Source organism: Polypterus senegalus, chromosome 1 (assembly GCF_016835505.1).
Source record: "Polypterus senegalus isolate Bchr_013 chromosome 1, ASM1683550v1, whole genome shotgun sequence".
Lineage (NCBI taxonomy): Eukaryota > Metazoa > Chordata > Cladistia > Polypteriformes > Polypteridae > Polypterus > Polypterus senegalus.
In genome coordinates, this window is record NC_053154.1 from 110,740,092 (window position 1) to 110,765,759 (window position 25,668).

The following is a 25,668-nucleotide window of genomic DNA, read 5'->3' on the forward strand; positions in this document are numbered from 1 at the left end:
GCAACTACAGTCTACAAAAAGAGCACACTCCTCAGCATTTGAGGGAAATCAGCTTTTACGTTCATTGCTCGTATGAAGTGCATTGAATTATTTTGTGGCAGGAGCCAGTATGATAACTAGGGAAATTCTAAACCGCACAATGAAAAAATTATGGGATAACCCTTATCTCCTATGTATCCACTACGTACTACGTTTGTGATATTTTTAGGTACATACGGGATATGAACGAGATAAGGGTTATCCCATAATGTTTTTTTATTGTGCGATTCAGAGCTTCTGTAAACACTGCCGCAGAGGTAAGGACGTTATTAACCTCAAAGACTATGTGGAGGTTGGCCTGGACACAGACAGGCAGACACATTCATTTCACCCAACCCACGTTTATTTACACTATTATTTGCAAAGTTCATAAGTGCCACACAAACCCCACAAGTCCCCAAAGTCCTGGCCATACAATACCTTTCTTCCTTTTCAGGCCGCCTCCTTGCAAGCTCAGTCAACTCCACTCTCGCCTTGAATGAAGGGAGGCGGCCCCTTTTATCCACACCCGGATGTGCTCCACACCACGGGCCCCCACAGGGTTGAGCTTCAAAGCTCTGTACCCGTGGTCCCCATAGCAACCAGGGTGGCTGCCCTCACGTGGTCTGAGATGGGCGCACGCCCCCTTCCGGTCCTCCAAGGCGTCCCGGCCGGGTCATCGTCCCAGGCATCCCTGATAACTATTTCAGTATACTGTCTCTAAGAGTCTTCAAAGTCAACTGCTGACATTGTTTTCTCTCCGTGGTTACATTTCTGTAAAGGGCAAGTAGTCTACATTTCTAAGCGTGTTCATTTCTCTCAACTCTACCTCTTAATCCCTCCTAAAACTGACTTATTTACTGCATTATACTTTTGCAACACCTTATTCTCAGTACTAAACAACATTACAATGGACAAAAGAAACTGACTGACAGATGAAGTGAGTGCTTCTTGCTTGGGCTTGGACTAAACAAAGTACCTACCATCAGTTTCAGATTTGTTTAGTTAAAATTCAGCAACAAAAAATCATTAATTGATGTCAAATCAAAAGCAATGGGTTCCATATGTTTTGAGTTCAATTCAAAATTACTATTAAAAGTAGCGTAATATTTTAGTGCACAATTTTAAGCCCAGTGTGCATATCATTTTCTCTATTGTAAGTCATTGGACTGTATTTTTGTAAATAAATGAATATGCAAAGAAATTTTTCTCTTTTGTTTAGTGGTGTGACACGCAAGCAGAATCGAGTGAGGCATTTTCAGATGTTTTGACACGCCAAGACCAAAAAATTCGCCATAACTGCATTACATCATTAGAACAATCTAGAGTAGAACATGCAATTCTTCCCAACAAAGCTTCCCAGACTAATCTTCCCAAAGTAAATCTACTTTTGAAAGTCCCTAAAGTCCTACTTTCTATCACACTACTTGATAACTTTTCTCATGTGTCTAAGATTCTCTGTGTAAAGAAAAACTTACTAATGTATTTACAAAATTTACCCTTAACAAGTATCCAACTGTGCCCCCATTTTCTTGATGAACTCATTGTAAAATAACAGTCTCGATCCACTATACGAATTCTATTCATAATTTTAAACATTTCAGTCATGTCCCTTCCTAATCTTATTTTGCTTAAACTGAAAAGACTCCGCTCTTTAATCTTTCCTTAATAATTGTATTATTATGTAGCCCTGAAATTGTCCTAGTCTGTTTTCTCTGGACTTTTTTCCAGTGCTGCTATATCATTTTTGTATCCTGGAGATTAAACTGCACATAGTTCTCCAGATGAGGCCTCACCAGTGTGTTATAAAGCTTCAGCACAATCTTCTTAGACCTGTACTCTACGCATCGTGCTATATAACCTAACATTATGTTAATCCTCTTAATGGCTCATGAACACTGTTTGGCAGTTGATAGTGCTGAGTTCATTACAGTTCCTAAATCCATCTCATTAGGTGTACCTTCGATTTTTACACACCCCATTGTGTATTCAGACCTAAGATTTTTAATTCCTACATGTCATACTTTACATTTACTTACATTAAATTTCATCTGCCACGAATCTACCCAAGCCAGTATGTTGTCAATTTCCTCTTTATAGATTCAACAGATTCGAGATTACAGTATCTGCTAACACTTTGAACTTATACTTTTTTTTACTTTGATGCCCAACCTCTCATGTTGGCACATTTATGAAGTGTTTTTTGAAAGTCAAAATAAATTATATCATATGCTCCACTTTGATCTGATGCTTCTGTTGCTTCCTCAGAGTTCCAGCATGTTGGTAAAACATGATCTCCCTATTCTCAATCCATGCTGACTGTTCAGTAAAACTCCTGTTCTTGCCATGTGCTGCTTAGTCTTTCCCTTAATTCCTTCCATTAATTTACCTGTGATGCACATTAAGCTTACTGACCTAAAGTTACTTGAATCTGCTTGGTCACCCCTTTTTATATAATGGGATATTTGCCATTTTTCAGTCCTTCAAAATTTCCCCAGTGCACAGTGACTTCCTAAAAATATACATCAGGGGTTTATATATGTACATGTTAACTTCCTTAACGTCTTGAGGATCAATATTTGCCTGGTCCTGGTGATTTGTTTGATTTCATCTTATTTAATCTAAGCAGTACTTCTCCCTGTACAATTTCCAATCTCACAGAACCTCCTTAAGTAGTCCCTTTCATTGCTGTGAGGTTATCTACATCCTCTCTTGTAAAGGCATCAGAAAAATGCAAGTTTAGAGCATCTGCTATTTTACTTTCTGTATTTTTTTTAATTGCCCTTTATTATTCCTGATGCACATTATTTCCTCTTTCACTGTTCTTTTAGTACTAAAAATCTGAAATAATCTCTTTGTCATCTTTCACCTTATCTCCTATATTCTTATCTAACTGCCTTTTAACCTCCCATATATTCTTCTTAATATCTGGCCCTTATGTTCTCATGTTTCACACTAAAGTTCTTAATCTTCCACACCTTTTATACAGTTGTTTTTTTTTTCCTTTGCAGCTGCTTTTTCAAATCTTTATTAACCCACTGCAGATTTTTTTTTATTTCCTGCAAGGTCCAAATTTTGGGATGTACCTGTCCTATATAATATGTAAAATGTATTTAAACCTGCTCTATTGCTCCTCAACTCCACAACTAAAAGTTTATACCAGTTTATCTTCCTTAGACTTTGACGGATTTGCTCAAAATTTGCCCTACCAAAGTTGAACTTAACAGTTTTAGTTTTAGCCTCTGAACTCTTCCAAAACACTGAGTACTGTATTATATTATGGTCACTTGACCTATTGGTTTAATCACCACTACGCCCTCAACTCTGTCATGATTATTACAAAAATAGTAAATCTAGACAGGCTTCCCCAACACGTTGGTGCTTTAACATACTGTGTTTAAAAAATAGTCACTAATTTCAAAAAAGACTAGGGTTATTGTGGACGATGCACTGCACTGTCCAGCAAGAATGGCTCCTGGGTGTTTTCAAATTATTGCATGTTGTTGTTGGCATAGATAACAGTAATTCATTAATGGTTATAATTAAAGGTTCTTTTAAATGTACCATTGGAAGTTCAAAGGCATCATTAATATAGATCCCATAAGCATTTGACTTTTATATTTGCATTTTAGCTCCATTTAAGTATCAAACCTCCATCTAACCTCTGACATCATTTTTATGTTTATGTGGGCAAAAGAATGATTATTGACTTGAGCACCCAAATACAATATGAACATATTTACATTTCTCAGTGTGTATACTTTGATATCTATAAAAATCAGTCTGCATTTCATGTTCTAGTTCTTTATGTTCCTGAATCAATAAACACTATGGCATTATCTGACTTGCATGCTCCTCTGCTGAATCAATATACACTTTCACTTCAGGCTTTGATGTCGTTCTCTGGTGGAATGATGCACCTTGTACATAATGTTTCATTTGCAGAATATTCAGGATTCTTTTTTATTTTGAATTTAATTATGTGTTTTAAAAATAAATCCAAAAGGCAAATGAAGTGTTGGGGTCTTTCCTGGGGTTATTTAACGTCCTGGCTGTCCAGAGGACAAAAGAAAGAAACATTTATTAAATAGGCAGATATCATTGGTTACAAAACAATTAAGGCCTAAACCTAAGAGGAGCTTCATCCTCTCTGCAAGTTGTCTGAAAACTGAATGTCAACCTCTGGTGGGGCAATATTTTATATAGGTTTGGAAACTGGAAGGGGTGGAGTCGGGAACATTGGGGCAAAAGTGACTTCATTTGTCTTCCGGTGAATTCTCCTTCATTCTAAATAAGGAAACAGATGTGATTAGTGGCCGTTTAAAAGTCTTTATATCTTACTCTATAACCATCAATGATTCAATGTCTTATACCTAATCTTTCATAGATATTCTGTTTTTGTCTTATCTGTGCGGGCTTCCTTTGGATACTCCAGTTTTTCTTCCACATCCACAAAGAGGTGCAGGATTTGTTGTTTGGCAATTCAGAATAGTTTCAGATACAGCAAGTATGTGTCAGTGGGCACGTTCAAATGTCATTTACAGTTTAATGCTCACTATGGCCCCAAAAGATCCTCCATCCTCATACCTGGACTGGATTAAGCATGTTATGTTTAGTTTTCCAAAAGAAAGTAAAAGTTCATTCTTTGGATTCCCAGCACTTTTTTAAAAAAAAAAAAAAAAACACAGGTTCTCACATTGGCTTTTTTTTAGTAAACTAAAACGGTTTCGCTCTCCAAAGTTGTGAGCTACTGCTCATTTCCCATTGCAACATTGTGTGATGCCTCTTTATGTCAAGCTCTCATAAAGTTGCCATGAAGAGCCTGGTCTCACTAAAAGGTGCTGCCACATGGTGGCCTTGGACATCATTACAACCATAAATTTAAGGTAATAAAGTTTGAAAATGTACTCCTTTGAATTAAATTATTAGATAAACCAAATAGCTTCAGAGCCGCACCTCTCAGTTACGCGACTATAGCAGTAAAGAAGCTTTTAACTTCTGCCAGTTCACTAAGACACCAGCATTACGTCTCCCAAAACATACATTTTTCTTTCCTTACACCTTGGACGATTCCATTTGCTGTGGACAATAAAGTTACAAACCTTATCCTACCAAAACCTCAAAATAGCCAGTACAGTCTCTGATTTTTGCAAGCAATTTATCCTATTATATTGATTAACATACACATTTTTGCTGCCTGTTAATTGATCGCTACTAAGGGTGACTATCATTTCATTACAAATTGAAGTATGTGTGTGTTTTTTCTCTTTAATTTTGTCTTGCCATGTCCTTTAATACTGAGGCCAGCCAAGAACATCATCTCTGCAAACACAGGCAAAAATAAACTTGACATATTTAAACTTGTGGCCCATTGGAATTCTGATATAGTGAATAAAAGTTAAATACTCTGTCTGTGAACATTGCTGTGAGAAAATTACTTTTGCCCTGCACAAAGATTTTTTTAAACATACACCAAATTTATACAGGGTGGTCCAGATCTAATAATGCAATTATGAAAAGACGAACACATTGCACCCGCTGTTAGACTGACAATCGTCTCCCTGCCATTTTGGAATGCAGTGCAGGTGCTGCCATCTATCTCTATGTAATAAACTTAAGTTATAGCGTAATGAAAATTGCATAATTAGATCTGGACCACCCTATAGTTTAATACAGTATATCTATGGAGGGGTTATAAAGTGAGTTTTAAAAAATTCACCCTAAGTGTATGTAAACTTCTGACTTCAGTTGTGTGTATGTGTAATACAATATTTATGTGGAATCTATCTATCGATCGATCGCACTACCGTGGCTGTCTGTCCAGGATTTTAAATCACCTTTAGCTCGCAAACCGTTTCACCTATTGACTTGAAATTTAGTACACATATACTACGTCACCTCAACTGTCAGCTTTCGGGGTGATGATTTTTGTTCCTCTTTTTATTTTTATTTTATTTAAGAATCAACTCTCGGCAGCTGCCAGCAGGGCGGCCGTGCAGCAGATGTGTACAGGCGCCGTTCATATCCCTACCACCTTTGCCATCACTTCCCCAACCTCTTCATATCTTAAATCATTCTTGAGGCAGATTGAACACTTAAGTGCCAGCTTAACTGAAAAATTAAGAAAAACGTACTAAGTCATTGCAACACAAAAACTGGCTTAATCAGTTTTAACATGAAAAGATACCGACGGAAGAAGAGAAGAAGTGGGCCACTAAAATGGAGAAAACAAGCTGCTCACGAAGCAGCAGGCACATCAACCTCTGAGCAAACGAATGCTAAATGTACAGATATAGAGTAAGAAAACTATTAAGTCAAATGTACTTTATTCACTGCACGTTATCGTGCAGTCCACCGTTACTGGTGTGTGTGTGTGTATAATATATATTACAAAATTTAAGCAGGTTTTGTTTTGAAATTCTACGTGTAACGGTCATAAATGGAACCTACTTACGTACATATATACGGCCATAGCCTGCAGCTCGGTCATCGTGAAAGGCGGAGTTGCGTCTCCCATCATCACCCCTCCCACGTGATTGAGTGCCTGCCCATATAAGGCTGTCCATCAGCAGCAATCCAGTAGACACGCTGCCGCTAAATATTTGCGGGTGAAGCACTGTACTTATGCAAACGAAGATGAGATGGTCAGGGATAGACTAGACAAACACAGAATGTAACTTGAACACAACACATCCTCCAAATACGAACCTGATTAAAAGAAAAACTGATAATCAAATCCTTGATTACAGCAACACTCAAGACAGTCACAAAACAATTACACTGACAATCATGTTACATTATTTTTAAAATGTATCCTTTTCTTTTTCATAACTTCTTTAACACACTACTTCTCCACTGCGAAGTGCGGGTATTTTGCTAGTATAATAAATAAAATATATATATAATATAAAATAAAATTGGTGGCATTTATAGCACAGTGACTAGTGCTGCTGTTTCACAGATTCAATATGCGGAGTTCAAATCCCATACCTGGACATTGTGAACTTGGGGTTTGCATGTTCTCCCCATCTGCATTGGTTTTCCTCTGGGTACTGCAGATTTCCTTTGTCGTCTTCATCTGTGTTTTTATGTGTTACATGATCAGGAATTTGCAAAGTTTGTATTTGTGTCTACTTATGAGCTAATTACAGTGCACTGTGCCTGCACTCAGTATGGAGCCCTAGAAAAAATAGTCATTGCATTGATTAAATGGATTAGAGAAGGGTATGATATGATGTGATCAAGATAGAACTTTAATTGTCCCCAATGGGAAATGTTAGCTTTTTACAGAATATGTACAGTATGTGTGTATTTTATTTAAACTGTGTATATGTAATAGTGTATTCCTTCCATGACCAACTTTCATGCTGTTCCCATATCCACAGTAATATGCAAGTAGACTAGATGTACATTTCAATTTCATTGCTAACTGTCCACCAGAGCCTTACCTACAGGGCGAAAAAGATGTGTTAAAGATTTATTAATGTGTATTCTTCAGTTATTTCCTGTTTTTTTTATTTATTTTGTGAACCTTTGCTACAATGCCATACTGAATTACAGTCTAACATCGTGAAGGAAAAACAAACCTCTCCTTTTTGGAGTGTTATAATCAATTCCTCTAATTATGACCAAGTTTAATTGTATACGTATCTTCCATATTCATTCAGCTTTTTCCAACAATTTAGTGTCCAATGTCCATAAAGATAAACTGTTGGATTGGTGAGCATTTTCAAATTGATCTGGTATAAGTATGTGCACTCTTGGATAGATAGATATCCTGTGCAGGCTCTTTTTCTGTAATTTTTCTATAATGTTCCTAATTCAAGAGATGTAGGCTATGCCCTCCCAGCCACTAAAAGAAAAATGAAAGCAGATAACTGTTTACCTCCATGTTTGTGTATATTTCTTACTTAGTTTGATAACATTTTAAATGTATTGCCAATAATTTTGCAACAATTTCCTGTGACACAATTTATGGATTTTACAATGTACTGTGCTACTTTTCCTTTCCATTTTATTTAAATCATGGCAGCAGACTTAATTAAAATCTAATTAATTAAAATTTAAGTAAAAATTTTAAAGCTTGATACATTTTGCTAAATTAAAAATTGGGCCCTTTTTACTTGTTCCCTTTAAATACAGGAAATGAAATTCAGTTTGGAGTAATATTACTTTAGTCAGGGACACATTGACTAGTGGTGATGGGTTTGGGAGGAGTGGGATCAGTGAAATGCTGCCAACTGCAAGCAGTCCTTTTTTTTTTTTGACTATTTGCATTTTGAAGGTGACCCCCTCTATATTAAATAACTCTTCAGAGAAAGTTGAGAGCAGCAAAAGGCGCTGTGCCAAAGGGGTGAGGGAAAGTACCTTTTTCCATTTGGAGAAAAAAAAGGTAATGAGAGTGACCATCGATTTTACATTTTCTGGCATGATTGATTTAAATGGAAGCCGAAAGCCTTAAACAGCTCTAAAAAAGCTGAATTGATCTTTGTTTTACAGCTTGCTCTGCATACTGCCAGTTAGTCATTGGGCAGTTCCATGTTTCATTTTGATAAGCTCCAAATATAAGGATTAAAGAAAAAGGGGAAAATTGCTTAAAACCAAAGCTGATAAGAGTATTTCTATTTTATATGAAATTGTGATGTTGGTGGATTAGTGAGAAAGCATATATTTGACTTTTAGATGGGTTAGTTGTATAGATGGGGCGGCACGGTGGCGCAGTGGTAGCGCTGCTGCCTCGCAGTTAGGAGACCCGGGTTCGCTTCCCGGGTCCTCCCTCGTGGAGTTTGCATGTTCTCCCGTGTCTGCGTGGGTTTCCTCCGGGCTCGGTTTCCTCCCACAATCCAAAGACATGCAGGTTAGGTGGATTGGCGATTCTAAAAATTGGCCCTAGTGTGTGCTGGGTGTGTTTGTGTGTGTCCTGCGGTGGGTTGGCACCCTGCCCAGGATTGGTTCCTGCCTTGTGCCCTGTGTTGGTTGGGATTGGCTCCAGCGGACCCCCGTGACCCTGTATTCGGATTCAGCGGGTTGGAAAATGGATGGATGGAGTTGTATAGATAATTTGCATTTCAACCTCTACTCCTAAAAATAAAAAAAAAAGTATAATGTAAGATAATAAAGTAAATAAATACAAAAAAATCAAAAAAGTAAATATTTCCTGTTGATACATTTATCGCAGATTGTGATGTACATTGGCCAGACATCTAAAGATCTCCTAAAGTGGCCTCGACCATCTTCTCCACCAGTCATGAAGCTGGAGACAAGAGTGGAGGCAGAATATGGGATGCCGTCTACTCATGCCATGGCAGCCACGGCGATCTCCTTCACTTTTTTGCTGTGTACAATGGACCGGTACAAGGTATAGTAATCACATATTGTGAGATGGGAGAGCTTCTTAAAAACAATTTTGGATTGTTGTATAAAAAAGAAGAATGTCTATTGTATAGTAAAATGGTGGAAGCCATAGAGTTGGTAGTCTCATCTAACCAAAGCTTCTATAATCTGTATTAATATATATTTTTCTGAAAAGCCTTGTGCCAGTGCCCGCTTTATAAAAGTGCCATTATTTTTACATCCACTTCTTCTTTGTCAGTTGAGTATTCTTAACTCGACACTTGTATCAGAAAAATAGCTTAGATCATATTTTTTCAATAGGAACTAAATTTAGTTTCAAGTTTTTGATTTTTATTTTGTGTCATTCTTGTGTGCCAGTTATCAACCAAAATGACTCTGCCAATATTTTATCTAGTGTCTCAGAATTACTCACAGAAATTGCACTACAAGTCTGAATAGGATAAGAATTTGTCCTCCCCAGAGTAGGAAATGAGAAGAAGTTATGAAGCTTTCTAGACCCACTTCCAGGAAGGAGGATTTTATGGCATTTTATAGGTTACTTGGAAATCTTGATGATGATTTGTAGTTTTCTGATACTAATGCTAAGGTTCACCACATCATAAAGTTAGTAATATTCAAAGTAGTAGGAGAAGAAAATGAAGGAAAACATCAGGTAAGAAACTGCAAGTTATTTTTGATATTTCATAATTACATCAACAATATTACTGTAATAAGCACAAAAATGGAAAGACTGAGACAGATTTACCAAATGAGTGTAAAGCCTGATAATGGGCACGTTTATTAAACAATGAATAATCATTCCATAGCTATACTTCCAGAAGAATCGCCTATCCATTGTTTTGGCCATGGGAAATGTCTCATGAAATAACAGTTGCAGAAAGTAACCACAGCTATTACATTGCTGTTTCTAAAGTTACGTTCACTCTTCCAGGATTTCCAATCAAATTCTAAAGTTGCATGCCATATCTCTGTCTGTGATTCTCCACTACAACCCAACCCTAATCTTCTGTAAACCTTTATTTACCCAATGTTCTGGGATTCTCTAGTTTCCTTTTTATCATGCCTTCCTGTTCTTGTAAACTGTAGTGCAATTGTTCCTGGGGTTTATGAAATCCACTGTACAAAAACTTAAAGCCTCCTTCAAATTCTCTTCCCATCCATCTAGTTTCCTGAACACACAACACTTCAGCTTTCATAGTTCCATCACATCTACTGACTCTCTTCCTTTCCCATTCATTGGCTCAACATTCAGTGCCCCCCACTCTTCCTTTCAATTAACCCTTTTTTCCCCCCTCACCTCTCTTCTTTTTCTGGATGAACTTCTTTAGCTTTTCCAGCTTTAGGCCCAAGAGCCCTCATTGACTTCCCAAAGGGGTCAGGCAAGGCCCTAGTATGTCCTAGCATTTTCCAAAGCTGATTGATTTGAAGTTTTTATCCGGGCTTGGGACCAGCACCAAGTTGGGCTGCTTTGCCCCCTGGTAGCTAGATTAAGTTCAGTAAATGAGTGTATGCTGCAGTATATTAATCTTTTCATCCAATCATGTAATTTGACATTTATACACATTTTTATTTGTGGTTATCTGACAAATATGCGTACAGTGTATGAGTGTACACATTCTTTCCAGTTCTGCCTGCAAATTAAAAATAAATTTATATGTATGTGTATAGCCTGTATTGGCCTGGGTTTGTTTCCTTCCTTGCGCCCTGTATTGGGTGGGATTGGCTCCAGCAGACCCCCGTGACCCTGTGTTAGGATATAGCGGGTTTGGATGATGGATGGATGGATGGATGTATGTGAATATATGTGTGTGTATAAATAAACAAATATATATGCATAGTATTTTGTGTCATGCAGAAATGATTTCCTGTGCATAGAATATGGACTCTGAGTCCGTTTCTTACCACCACCCCCACCCCATGACCACAGGGTCAAATCAGAGCAAGGCATCATATACAATGATTCATTGTCCACCCAGCCACATTGTTACTGATGTCCTCCATCATTTTGCATGCTTCTACTTAAAAGCTGTGCAAAGCAACAAGTGAGAAAATTGGTTACCCATAATGCAAACAGGTGTGATGGCACAGTACCATTGTTTTCCTGAGCCCAGCTTTTACATTGTAAAGTTGCACACTGAACCTCTGTGCATAATTGTGAGTACACAATTTGAATTTTAACAAAGCATGGTCAGGTGAGAATTTGGGGGCGTAGGACTTCTGTGTTATGTTAAGTTACTGGCACGAGAAGCAAGGAGTTTACTGGGTGCAGCAGGCAGCTTGCATTTAATTAAAGATTCCTGCCAGCTGCCATACCCAAATGCTTACTGGAAACATTCTCATTAGTTTAATATGCTTCATAAAAGCCAAAATGTTTTGTTTTTGGGCATTTTGCCCAAGCAAGAGGCTCAGGTGGCTCATCAATATTGAATGGATTTTTTCCAGGATTGTCACAAAGGGCCATGGGTTTTAATAGTGCCATTTTCTGTATGTTCCCCTTGATCAATCTGCCCTCCGTTTCAGAATTCACGGGATGGCCTGAGCCCCTTTGCCTAAAAGGACTGAAGGAGAAATCCCCAGACATTCATTCATCAGGAAAGCTGCTTCACGCTTGCACACAGCAGCTTTCATCAGCATTAAAATGCCTTCGCTCGGCAGCTATTTATTGTTTGCTTGTTATTAAGATAGGAGAAAAAGCTGAATGGATGATGGATGCTGAAATAATCCTGTGTGTCATCAGTCTTCAGGGTGTGTCAATCTGAGTTCATCCCCCTGCCTGACGTTTGCTGCAAATTGTTTTTCTTCTCTCCTTCCTTTGCTGAAGTTGGTCAAGCTGTTCACACAGCTTAGTAACACACCATCCTGGAGATAGAGCTAATTGCTGTTTTGTACTCTGTGCTTTGCATCTTTGTGGTGGGGTCCGGAGCGGGTGACAGCACATTTTCATTGGCCCACACGATGCAGAATAGGTGCTGAGTGTGTGTGAGGGATAAATATGGCAAGTGGGCTTGTTTTCAGTTCTGATGGTAGGGGTTACAGCTATTCATAGTGCTTCAAAAAAGTCTATCTTAAAAGACAACTAACTTAGATAATCTGCTTTATATAATCTTTTTGAATGTTTTTTAAGAATTCAGTATTACAACAGAATGGCATGACTCAAGAAAATGTATTGGCAGTCAATAGGCAAGCAAGACACCTTCTGGTCTTTCTATTTTATGATGAGTAAAAACCTTCCCAGTTTGTTTATCAGTTTGGAATGGCTTACCTTCTTGGCATTGACAAGGTATTAGGCATTCCCAGGTTTCTGGTGAATTACCTTCTTGGTGTTACCCACTTTATGGGTGTAAGTATACTGTTGAATACTTTATGGTGTAAGTATACTGTTAAATACTTGAACATTTATGGAAATTGAAAAACCTGGTGTTGCTGACTGTTGCTGTCACATGGCCTTGTCAGCTTGACCCTCTTACACTGTGCAAAGTCTCCCACTGTGTATTTGTGGTCAGTGAGTCTCCAAGTACCATGCTTTGCATTTACTGGTCCTCTTAGCTTTGGTCACTTAATGGTGACAGTCCTTTTGCACACTTTGTATTAAGTGATCTTTTTGATCTCTGCAAGTGTACCCCAATTCATGGGACAGGATTTGTACAAAATGATCATTTTTGCATTTTATGCTTTCCTTGAGAGATCAAATACTAACTAGATCGTACAATGGTCAAGGATGTATTTTCCTTTCCAGCTTTGACTATTGCCATTCTGGTCGCTGTTTGTTGTGCAGTTTACTTGTTCCCCTGGTATTAACTGTTGACTTGTGTTCCTCCAAATTGTTTAAGGTCAAGTAGGAAGAATTAAATGAAAGAATGTGAGAAGTTTGCAGATGATCTCAGCAGTGGTAATAAAATAAGTATGAAAGAGCAAGCAAATAAGGCAGAATTTCATCCAGATTGTAAAAAGTTCAAGCTTAAGTGCATTCTTATATGTTAAACTAAATATGTAATGAGGAGCAAATAGAGTGTTGTGGAGAAGTATGTTGAAGACTTGTCCATGGTTAAGTCTGATAGTGCAAGTGCTTAATCACTTTTAACCCAACAAAAAATTAAGTACAGTATTCACTTTCTAGACTTGCATAATCCAATTAAATACAATGTAATCAAGTAATTGATTTTAATTTAAATGCTGCATGGAGAACAAAGTGTTTAACACTAGAATTACCAGAGCCTACGAAAAAACTCATAGATCCGTCCCACCTTAAATTGCTTCTTAAATTACCTCTCCGCCAGCGTCCTTTGTCATCTAAATGTGCTAATAAAGACAAGCTGCAAGCAGCCGGCTATTCCATCCCCCCACCGACTTAGAACCTGCACGAACTTCTCCCAGCTCATGCCTTGATTGATTATCTGGGAGTGAAGTCGAGTTTTAGAGTGGAAATAATAGATCGTTATTTGAAACACACACATTTCATGTGTATTCCGTTTCTACAGTAATCTGTGTAAACACATTGTTAAAACAGAAACTTTTTCATATTTTAGTAATAAATGTTACACAATGTAGGTATAAACTATAGAGAGTGTGAAGCATGAAGTCCAAACCTCAAATAAACACTTTCACTAAAGGTTCAAGGATGATACAACAGCTTCCGTGGCTTAGTGGTAAGAGTTGCTGACTCAGAGGGCAGCAGGTCTTGCCGTGCCTCAAAGACCCGAGATCGATTCCCAGTGGGGAGAAAGTGTTACTTTTTTTTTTTCTCTAAACATTCTATAGTTTATGCCTACATTTTGTAACATTTATTACTAAAATATGAAAAAGTTTCTGTTTTAACAATGTGTTTACACCGATTACTGTAGAAACGGAACACACATGAAATGCGTGTGTTCCAAATAACGATCTATTATTTCCACTCTAAAACTCCACTTCACTCCCAGATAATTAATCAAGGCATGAGCTTGGAGAAGTTCATGCACGTTCTAAGTCTGTTGGGCGATGGAATAGCCGGCTGCTTGCAGCTTGTCTTTAATCGGCACATTTAGAGGACAAAGGACCCTGGCGGAGAGGTGACAACAGTTTTAAGGTGGGCCGGATCTTCAAGTTTTTTCGTAGACTCTGGTAATTCTAGTGTTAAGGAAAGAGTCAAGCTGTCTTAGTTACTGTAGGGCAATCATGTGATGGAGTCACATTCTGATCATTGTGAGGCAGATTCCTACTTTGTGCTTTCAGAAGGAAGTGAAAAATCTAATAAAGAACATTAATGAACTATGATGTAATATAAATTTACATATGATTAGAATTAATTAAAATTCATGAGTAAGTTGCCTTTTTGCTATGTTAGAGTTTGATTAGTACGTTACATCTCATTCTTAAGCACAAAATGTGATGAAGCATATTGCTATATACAAATAAAACCACGTAAATTCCAAACGTTTTTAACTATTTTCCACATGGTCTCTATCTGTTTGTTTCTTAGAAACTGTATGTTTATAAAGCCACCAACTTCTTCAAGAAATAAGCTTGAGAAAATATTAATTTTTGCTGTTGCAAAATGGCACACTGGGCAGTTGGTGGAAGCAGTGTTCATTACACCTCAGAGTGATCTCATGGTAACAGATGGTGCTTGAATCATATTGGACAATTGAAATTAAAAAAAAAAAAATAGTCTGCTTCAGCTTTTACTGGAGAGCAGTGAGCTGCAGTCTGGTAGCTCTCTTGGATTCCAACAGTTTATACCAGATTTAGACTGGTTCATATCTTTCAGCTTAAATTTAATTCAACGAACACAAATAGTGATAAACTTGTACTTTCAAAAGCATTCTCTGCGTCACTGGCTGATGTACCTTGTGTATGGAGTTTATATTTCAGAAGAACAATTAGCAGAAATGTATGAAAATTCTATGGGTCATATACTGATTGGCATTTGCTTTTAGACTTGCCTTATGTACAAATGTGTGTGCCTAATATGTGACAAACTATAAGATGTCAGCTAATAATTTATACTGTATGTGTCATAAGATTACTTGTAATTATTGGCACTCTCTTAATATGCCATCTTGTTTGCAGATTCTTTTGAGCATCCACATTGGGTTTGGGAAGTTCCCATTTGCACATGGTAATTTCTGATATATGTTTGATCCGGCAAGAATAATTGCTATGGATTTTCTATTAATGCTCTGAAATCAAAACACTTAAGCTTGTCTTTGGATAAACAATTATGTGACAATCCCCTGTGGCTTACATAGGATAAAGCAACAGTAACATTGCACAGAGGTGTATATTTTAAATTGCGTGGCTTCAGAATTTTGTGCCATTCTGACAATTTGATCTTTTGATGTATTGCCTAGAGTTAAATATTGATGGTAAACTGTTTTGTGAAAACAAAATTCACAAATCAGTCCATTTATGACATTCACCTTAGCCTATTGCCCACCCACTAATGTTGTACCTGACCAAAAAGCAGACAAAATGCACCAACTTTCTTGGCTTGATTCTTTCACATTGCGTGGTATCAAGTAGAATGTGATGTCTCGGATTTAATGAAAACTTTTCCAAATTTTGTTGCAACTCCTGAAGTGAGGAAGAGGGCAAACGTACTTGTTCACTACATTATCCTAAATACGGTATGTAAAGGAAAGGGAAAGCCAAGTAATTTAGGATGACTTAATTATTATGTTGGCTTTGAGTTTTATGAGTTTCCAGGAAATTTTACTGTAGGCACTGAAAAAGTACCATTTGTCAAATTGTAATTTTTTTTGTCACTCTACTACAGTTATATGCAATAACCTTATATGCAAGGACCTTTGACTAACAAATTATCTCTTCCCCCATGCTATGGGTGTGCTGCTGGACTTCAAGGAGGCATACTGAATATGGGAAATGGCATACAACAGAAGAAATTTAGCCCAAGAACCATCACTGATGTTGCCTCATGTGGCCAACGAAATTGCCTGAGATGTTTGTAATCACTTTGTTGCCTATGCCTGGGACGTATGTCTGACCCATAAGCTATCTTGTAGGCATGACACAGATTATAATTTGAAATAAGCGTGTAACATTAATCAACATGCAGATTGATTTTCCTGCTGTAGCCATTATCGATTCTAGCCGAGGAAGATTCCAGGAATATCGTATTTCATGCTTTGCCCGATCCGACGCCAGTTACAAAGTGATTGATCTGCTTAGGAGCAATTCTACAGTTGGTACCTTTTCTTTTTACTTGCCTGCTTTTAGCGGGAAAAAATACTCCCACCTCCCTTACATCAGAAACGGTGCTTGCATGCAGAGAAATCGGAGCAGGTCACTACATTATTAATTTGAAATTGCATCTGTTGTAGTTGGTGCCTGTAGCTTGCATAGTCATGGTTCTAGGAATAATGAAACTAGTCACAGAGTTGAAATGCCTGCTTTCTAAGTCACTTTGTCACTTTTTCTTCTGATCAAAAAGAATTGCTCAAGTCATGTTTGGGTTACTTGTTGATCAATAAGGGTCTGAGATCACCACTAACAGAACTTTTGCTAAAACTGAAGCAACACAGGAGATGAGGATTAGAGTAAAATTATGTCAGCCTTAATTTTTCAAGTACCACGATGAAAATGGATAAGTGTGCAGCATTCAATGTTTTGTGTTTTTTGCCTTAAAATGCTATAGCATCACATACATAGTGTAGTCTCTGGACATTTTCTCTTTCCCATATAGATTTATATGAGTGTAATTTTTTTTTCTTTCTTGGTAGATACAAGTATGGTAAATACTAGTATAGATCTTGGTAAATCAGACTGAATACAATTTATTTCAGTCTTCATTTAATCTGTGCATAAGTGATATTTGCTAATTGTAAATAGAATCTCATCAGGTTTGTTTTAATTGGCTAATATCTAAGTTAATTCACTGTCTCATCCTTTTTAGAAGCTATCTATTTAAGCTCACCATGTAGCTTTGTCTGTTTAAGATAATATAGGTTTATTTCCATTAGCTTGTCAGTACAGGACATGCCATGGATGCTCTTCTGCAGCTACTTTGTCTTATTGTGGCATAGTGACCAGAACTGTGTATAATGCTCCAGGTGAGTACTCTCCGTGTATTTCCATTTTTTACAAATACTTGGAAGGCAGTCTTGGAAGATTGGCAAGAACTGCACAGGTGTTTATGGGATTATTAATGAACTATTATATGATTTTCAGACGGTGTAAAGAAATAAGTCAAATGAAATTAAAGTTAGAAAGTGCTCACAAACATTTCAGTATATATAGATCTTTTTCATATACATCTTTGCCAGAATCTTCAGTATAATTGTCACATGCCATAACATAAATATCCATCTATCCGTTTTCCTAACCCACTTATCTACGGCAGGGTGCAAAGCACCTGGAGCCTGTACCAATAGTCACTGGGCACAAAACAGTAAAAATACTTGCACATAGCTCCAGTACATCACAGGGCATACACGCACAAAATAATATACACTCTTAACAAGGCCAACTTAGCCATGCCAATTCACCTAACCTGCATATGTTAGACTGTGAGAGGACACTGGAGAACCAGGAGGAAACTCGCATGGACACAGGAGAACATGCAAACTTGAAGCATGGGGGGGATTCAGGGTATGAACCTTGTTCTGCTTATTGCAACCACTACTCCACATAGCCATCCTTAAAGCATAAATATGATATCACTTATTTTATTTGGTTCATTGTAAAGCGCTTCGTAAATTAGGAAACACAAAGTTATGGCAACATATAATCATTTTTGAGGAGGTCATGAAGGTATATAGGAAGAATTTTACTCTGTAAATACTGTAAAAGCTTTTGAAGCATTACACAAACTAAAGGTGGGTGATGCCACCTGTAGGTGAATAGCTTCTTGGGTTTAGTAATTTACATGGTCTGACCATTTGCTTTAAACATAGAGGCTGGGTGCATTTGAAGGATAATAAACACTTTAGTCCTCTACCTATAAACAGGCTCCCTAAAGTTTCAAGCATTCCCTCATATTCCAGGCCTTTTAATATAGACTGAATGTAAACCAACTTAGTATCGTCAGTTAAAATGAAGAGTTTTTCTTGTCAAAGCAGAGATCTCCTTAAGTAATTTACTTTGTGGTTAAAGTTACTAATACACTTCCTCAAGGTTCAGGTCTTGCAAAAGATGATCTTGGGCTTGAATATTCATTGTAACTCTGTTAAACTGCACAGATATTTATTTTATTAGAACATTAGAACAATCTAGATGAGGACAGGCCATTCAGGCCAACAAAGCTTGCTAGTCCTATCCACTTAATTCTTCTAAAACACATCAAGTCCAATTTAAAAATTACCTGAAGTCCTAGTGTCTACCACACTACTTGGTTGCTTATTTCAAGTGTCTGTGGTTTTCTGTGTAAAGTGTCCCTGTGTTCTTGGTGATGAACTTATTTTAAAATAACAGTCTTGATCCACTATAATAATTTGATTCATAATTTTAAACTCTTGCATATCTCCTCATAATGTTCTTTTTCTTAAACTGAAAAGGCACAGCTCTTTTAATCTTTCCCCATAACTTATCCCCTGTAGCCCTGGACTCGGCCTAGTTGCTCTTCTATGGACTTTTTCATGCGCTGCTGTGTCTTTTTTGTAGCCTAGAGATCAGAACTGTACACAGTTCTCCAGATGAGACTTCACTGGTGTGTTATAAAGCTTGAGCATAACCTCCTTGGACTTGTACTCCACACGTCATGCTATATAACCTAACATTTTGTTAGCCGCCTTAATGGCTTTTGAACACTGGGAGGAAGTCAATAGCTTGGAGTTCACTATGACTCCTAAATCCTTTTCATCCCTTTCAATTTTCAGACCTCCAGTTGTGTATTCAAACCTACATGTCATACTTTACATTTACTGACATTAAATTTCATCATGCCCAAGCCTGTATGCTGGCCGAGTTCTTCTGTAATGATTCAATGGATTCCAGATTGCTTTGCAGCGGAGAAGTAGTGTGTTAAAGAAGTTATGAAAAAGAAAAGGAAACATTTTAAAAATAATGTAACATGATTGTCAATGTAATTGTTTTGTGGCTGTTATGAGTGTTGCTGTCATCAAGGATTTGATTATCATTATTTCTTTCAATCAGGTTCGTATTTGGAGGATGTGTTTTGTTGAAGTTACATTCCGTGTTTGTCAACCGTTGTAAAGATAACAGGTTTCATTCATCGAAGTGTTCACTACCCAAATCGGTACTCGTGAATCTAAGATGTTTAACAGGCATTCCTGGTATTAAGTTGTGGATTTGCCTGCGAATATTTAGCAGCAGCGTGTCTATGAACTTAATTTAAACTTAAGCTGTACACCTTGCTTTCCTATTGATGTGTCTACAAAGGCTTGTTCAGCTTCAGTTTTTTTTACTGCTGGTAGATTACCGTATCTACTTTCTCACTTGTGAAGACCTCAGAAAAATGCTTGTTTAGAGCATCTACTATTTCACTGTCTGGTATATTTTGTATCTCTTTTTTAGTATTTCTGATTCACTTCACCTCCTCGTTGACTGATCTTTTACTACTAAAATACTGAAAGAATCTCTGTGGGTTGCCTTTTGCCTTATCTGCTATATTTCTTTCTAACTGTCCTTTAGCCTCCCTAATATCTTTCTTAATGGTTGCCCTCATGCTGTCATATGTCATATGATTTACATTGGAGTTAATAGTCTTAAACACCTTTATACAGCTGTTTTTTTTTTTTTTGTTTTTTTTTTCCTTTGCAGCTTCTTTTTTTATACATTTCATCTTGTTACAGGTGGCCTTTGCAGATTTAGTACTCACCATATCTGGATCAGTTTGTAGTAGTTGTCCTTGTATAAAGATGATGTCTGAATAAAGCTGCACATTGGCTTCTAATATAGTGGTCTTTACTTTTCTTCTCTTTCATAAGTTTGAGTTAAGAAATAATTCAAGTAACATGGCCATCTCACTGTGCTTGTGTCCTGGATGGAGTGCTTTTTGTGTAACCCGATAGGTTTCCTCATACACTTCTTGCTGTTAATTAGTAAATATAATTTTGCCAAGTATGATTATGGCATGTGATACACTGGCATCTAACGTAGGGCTCCGTTCTATTCCTCCTCATAACCCTGTAATAGAAAGCTAGATTGAGAAAATGACTGGTTGATGAAAAATAATAACTTGGTTTCTATGTTGGGGGGGGAAAAAGGGTGATCTAAAATGATAACTTTGCCCTGCATTGTAGATGCTTGTATTCCTCATCAGAGCTAAGCAGTGTCTGTCAGAAAATGGGGGGTGTCAGTGTGAACTCCTTCTAACCAGATGCTTCTTTTGCCTTTCTTTGCAGTATCCATTTCAGTTAGGATTAGCGACTGCTGTGATTTTGTCATTGCTTGTGTCTCTCAGCAGACTTTACACCGGCATGCATACTGTTCTGGTAAGTGCAGGTTTCGTATAAGAACACTTGAACTGGAATTGAGGTCTGTAGAGGAAAATTATCGATTAACCCATTTTCGAGCATAACATCCAAAAACAGATGGTAGAAATGCTTTTCTGCTTAAAAGCATCTGTCAAAACTCTTTGACTTAAGAGTTAGTGTCTTTAGACTAACACACCCTTTACATATAAAAGCCATGGCACAGTTTACAATGTAGCATTTTCTGTTCTCAAGCATTTTCATAGTATTCTGAAGTTAATGGAATGGTGCCATTTGGTGTTAGCAGTGCATTTTACTCAAAGAAGATATTCTGTAATGGATTTTCTTAACCCTGTTATGTAGATCATAGGTGTTGTGTTCAATATATTGCATTGTTTAAGTCATCTTAATGATGTTTTTATTTGCTTCATAAGTGTCTTTGGAAAAGCAGCCACCTTGAAATATGCAATATAAAGTAAAAAGGTTATTTTACTGCTTCTTGTTTAGCATATTGTTATTCTGCACATTCCAGATACCCAAAGTATTATGTGTAATTCACTATATTGCATTTGTTATATTTTAATATTAATGGAGGGAACATTCTCTGCATGTTTACTACTCCTATTCTTTCACTTCATATCTTTCTGCATATCATGCTTCCTTTCAGTGTATTTTCATAGACTTCATCTCCTATTTCCTTACGCATCCTGTTCAGTACATTGATGTCACACATTCATTATGCTGCAGGTTTTTGGGATCCCAATTAGAGAATTACCTTGCACTTTACTTTTAACGTGTTTATGAAGGCCGTTAACTTTCACTACAACAACAACAACATTTATTTATATAGCACATTTTCATACAAACAGTAGCTCAAAGTGCTTTACATATTAAAGAATAGAAAAATGAAAGACACAATTATAAAACAAAATAAATCAACATTAATTAACATCGAATAAGAGTAAGGTTCAATGGCCAGTAGGGACAGAAAAAACAAAAAAACTCCAGACGGCTGGAGAAAAAAATAAACTATGCTTTCACTAGATAAATTAGATAATTTATCTTTATTAATGCCAAGGGGAAATGTACATGCATACAGCAGGAGAAACATAAAAAATGAAGATACAGACTCACAGGACATATTTCAATCAGTCAATATATAAATAAATACATAAATAAAATATATTCTACAGGAATTACAAAGTGAACTTAAATAAGCATTAGTTTGTGACGTTAGGAGGAAGCATTGAATTGCCTGATAGCATCAGGCAGACAAGATCCCCAATGGTGCTTCTTAACACACTGTAAAAGAATAAGCCTGTGGCTAAAACTGCTCCAAGAGAGAGCACATCCTGCAGGGGTTGAAGGGCATTTTTCTTATTGGCATCCAATTTTGCCACCATTCTCTTTTCCACAACAGCTTCCCATGTGTCCTGGGTGAGCTCAAGCTCCTTCCTTAGGATACCACCGCGTAGAACAATACACTGGCTACTATGGACTGTTACAACATTTTTAGCAGCTTGCTGAAACAGCAAAAAAACAGAATCTCCTCAGGAGGCACAGTGTGCTCTGGCCCTTCTTGTACAGAGCTGCTGTGTTGTCAGACCAGTTCAGTTTGCTGTTCATGTGAACCTGCAGGTTCTTGTAGTTCTGCACAACTTCCACATCCCACCCTTAAATGGTGACTGGACTCGGAGGATCATTGGCACACCAGAAGTCGACCACTATTAATAATATTCTGTCTACAGGTAATGTGGGCTCCACACACTGTGATAAGTAACCTGGCTTTGTGTTTCTTCTGCACTGTTCTTGAACCAAAGCTCATTTAAGCTGCCTATTGCATCTCATTTCCACAAAGTAACTTGTAGCTTAAATATCTCGCAAAACTTCAGGGTATCTGCTAAAATCTTATAGGATCTCTCTCTTTCACTCCCCATGATTTCATAGGTATTGGACAATGATTGTGCATTAGCATAGCATGTAAGTTTCCCTTGTTTCATCTTACCCTAAAAGTATAACTTGGTAGATCATGTGGTGTGTTGGCCATTATGGGACTTCACAAATGTTTTCGATAACTTTTGTCCCACAACCAGATGTCCAAACTGTGGATATAAAATAGCATCACTATATTACGTACAGCTAGGATATTGAGTACTATATGCATTTTCTAGAATGAATTGTTTCACTCACAATTGTCATGCTTTTTTATAATTTAGAGCAATTTGAAATTAGTGAACTTTGTTAATCGCTACAATGTTTGGAAAGCCTTAAGATATCTAACATTGCTCATCCTTTTGCTCAGTTTTAAGTATACAGTAGATTCACACATTAGGCTATGCCAAAATTTTTAGAACTGTGCCAAGTATTATGAACTTCTTCAATCACCAGTAATTTTACAGATTTATTTTTTAAATCGCTTTTTCTTTCTCACATTATATTGAAGTTCAACTTAAACTGTAAAACATCATTTTCCCATTCCACATGGGCAAATTGTGCATTAACTCAAGTATTGTAATTATTAGTTTTAGTTCGCAGAAATGCTGTCCCCCTCTTCCTGTGAAATGAATATTATTAAGTGAAACAAATGGGTTTATAGGGTCATTATTAATGTGTACATAATACAGTGAGATTCTTGCATGTGTGTGCTTATCAACATTCTGCACATCTAACAGCAAAGGGTTTAACACTTAGAACAGGCCTCGGTATGAATTTCAAGAGATGCTTTTTTTACAGGCCTGCAGCATGTGCACCAATGTCATGGCTATATTAAAAATGAGTAAAATTGCACTTTGCTTTCTTGGCTCTCTTTGGAAGATGAACCATTGACCTTTTCTACTTGCAGTTACTGTATATTGCATCGTGGACATTTGTACCATTAAACCAACTTAAGAATTCTATCCTGCCAACCACAAACGTATAGAACTGACTTTGATCAAACTAGACATGTGTAGCAGTCTTCACAATAAGCACCCCTGCAAATTGATTAGCCTATAATGTATGAAAAATGACTAGGAAGTTAAGGTGGAAAGGAAAATCCATATATATTACACAACCTAATCTCAACAGAACCATGTTGAAATGTTGTTCTCTTCTTAATCAAACTGTTTAATTTCAGCAGTATCTTGATGTTTTATTTTGTAGGATGTTATCTGCGGCATCTTAATTGCTGCCCTGCTAGTGATGCTAACGTATCCTTTCTGGGATTCCCTGGATCAGCTTCTGCTCACCAGCTCAACCACACCTTTACTTGCTGTAGTGGTCCCTTTCTTCCTGTGTCTGAATTACCCAAAATTGGACCATTACAGCCCCAGCAGAGGTGACACTACCATTATCCTGGGTGTTGCAACTGGATCAACTGTAGGCTTTTGGACCAACTACCAGCTAGGAGAAACCTATGAGCCAACTGGTGAATTTCCTCTTTCCCTCCCTCCTCTGACATGTGGCATAGTGCTGACAGCAGCTGCCCGTGTCCTTGTTGGCCTTCTCTGTTTACTTGTGGTCCGGCAGGTTGTGAAAGGCCTCATGCTCAAGGTATTGTGTACATGGTTTGATGTTTCTGTCAAAGACAAGGATGCCAGACAAAGACTTGAAATCGAGGTGCCCTACAAGTTTGTAACTTATTCATCCATTGGCTTCTCCACCACTGTGCCAGTGCCTCACCTTCTCATGCTACTAGGATTAATGTGAAGGTGATGTGCTGCTGCTTTAAATGTTACATTCCAAATGAGCATCATTGATCTCTTCAGACCAGTCCAAGTTTATTCACCACATACTAAAGTAATGACATTATTTTATGAATAGAAGAAAACTATTTAAAACATCAATCAGGAACTGTTATGCAGTGCATGAGGTAAAACAAATGTTTAAAACAAAACAGTTAAGTATGTAGGCAGCAATAATATTGGTTGATGGTTATTTCTCAAGTATTTCAGTAATTGAATGATGTTAAGACAATTTTTTTTTTTTTTTTTTACACAGAATGCATCGTTAGGTTTAGTTGGAGTGAGTGACGTTGATTCAGTGAGGTTAAAATGGAGATGCAATGGTATTAATGCACACTATGTCTGTAATTTATAAAATGTGTATCATGGGTTGGCATGATGCTACATAGCAAATGCTATATTTTCATTCATAATATATTAAACAAGTAAAACTGAATATAAATTAATATATTTTCATATATAAATGGTAAATTATCAGTGGTAGTGTTGATTATACATTGCACATCTGTTTTATTTTAACAAAATGAGCATGTGTCCAGCAAGATAAGACACATTGTTAAAACTACTGTACATTTAAGGAGCAGATTATTTTCAGAAGTCTTGAGATGTATGGCACTGTTGTGTTCGACAGAAGGTTTTCATACAGACTTCTAGTTTTTTTTCCTTCTTTTTCTTAGACTTGTGCAAATCCTACTAGTTTCCCTACCTGTATTAGGCAGGTGTAAGCAACATACCAACAAAAAGGTCGGTTGATTTTTGTCTGCTGTCTAACTAGTTTTCCAGAGTCTTATTTTTTTTTATTCCCCCTTCTAAACTTCCTTTCACTGAAAACTATGAGAAACTCAAAGGCTGATTTTTTTACCATCAAAGATCTCTCACAGGCTGGTCCATGGTAAGGAATGGATAGAGTTGTCATCATCCAGAATTCACTAAGCAAGATTTTAGTTGAAAATGTCAGCCAAGACGCTCCATTTAATGGTACTGACATGCAGGTTTTTCAACACGTATGGAATGAGATCATTTAAAGGGGAGCTGATTTTCTTTTTCCCCCCGTGTCTGCATGGGTTTCCTCTGGGTACCCCGGTTTCCTCCCACAGTCAAAAGACGTGCTGGTTAGGTGCATTGGCGATTCTACATTACCCAGTGTTGGCTGGGAGTGGCTCCAGCAGATCCCCGTGACCCTGTAGTTAGGATATAGCGGGTTG

The 25,668-nt window shown here is 37.3% G+C and overlaps 1 protein-coding gene across 2 annotated transcripts in view; it reads left to right on the forward strand.

Moving 5' to 3' along the window:
* Positions 1-24,905, forward strand: part of sgpp2 (sphingosine-1-phosphate phosphatase 2) — a 41,929-nt gene extending 17,024 nt beyond the window's left edge. For both annotated transcript variants that reach the window (XM_039755930.1, XM_039755941.1), the window contains 3 exons: positions 9,197-9,376; positions 20,673-20,762; positions 23,883-24,905. In XM_039755930.1, coding sequence (XP_039611864.1) covers positions 9,197-9,376; positions 20,673-20,762; positions 23,883-24,428 — 816 coding nt within the window. In that variant the 3' untranslated portion in view covers positions 24,429-24,905. The remainder of the gene's footprint in view (positions 1-9,196; positions 9,377-20,672; positions 20,763-23,882) is intronic.
* The last annotated feature ends 763 nt before the right edge of the window (positions 24,906-25,668 follow it).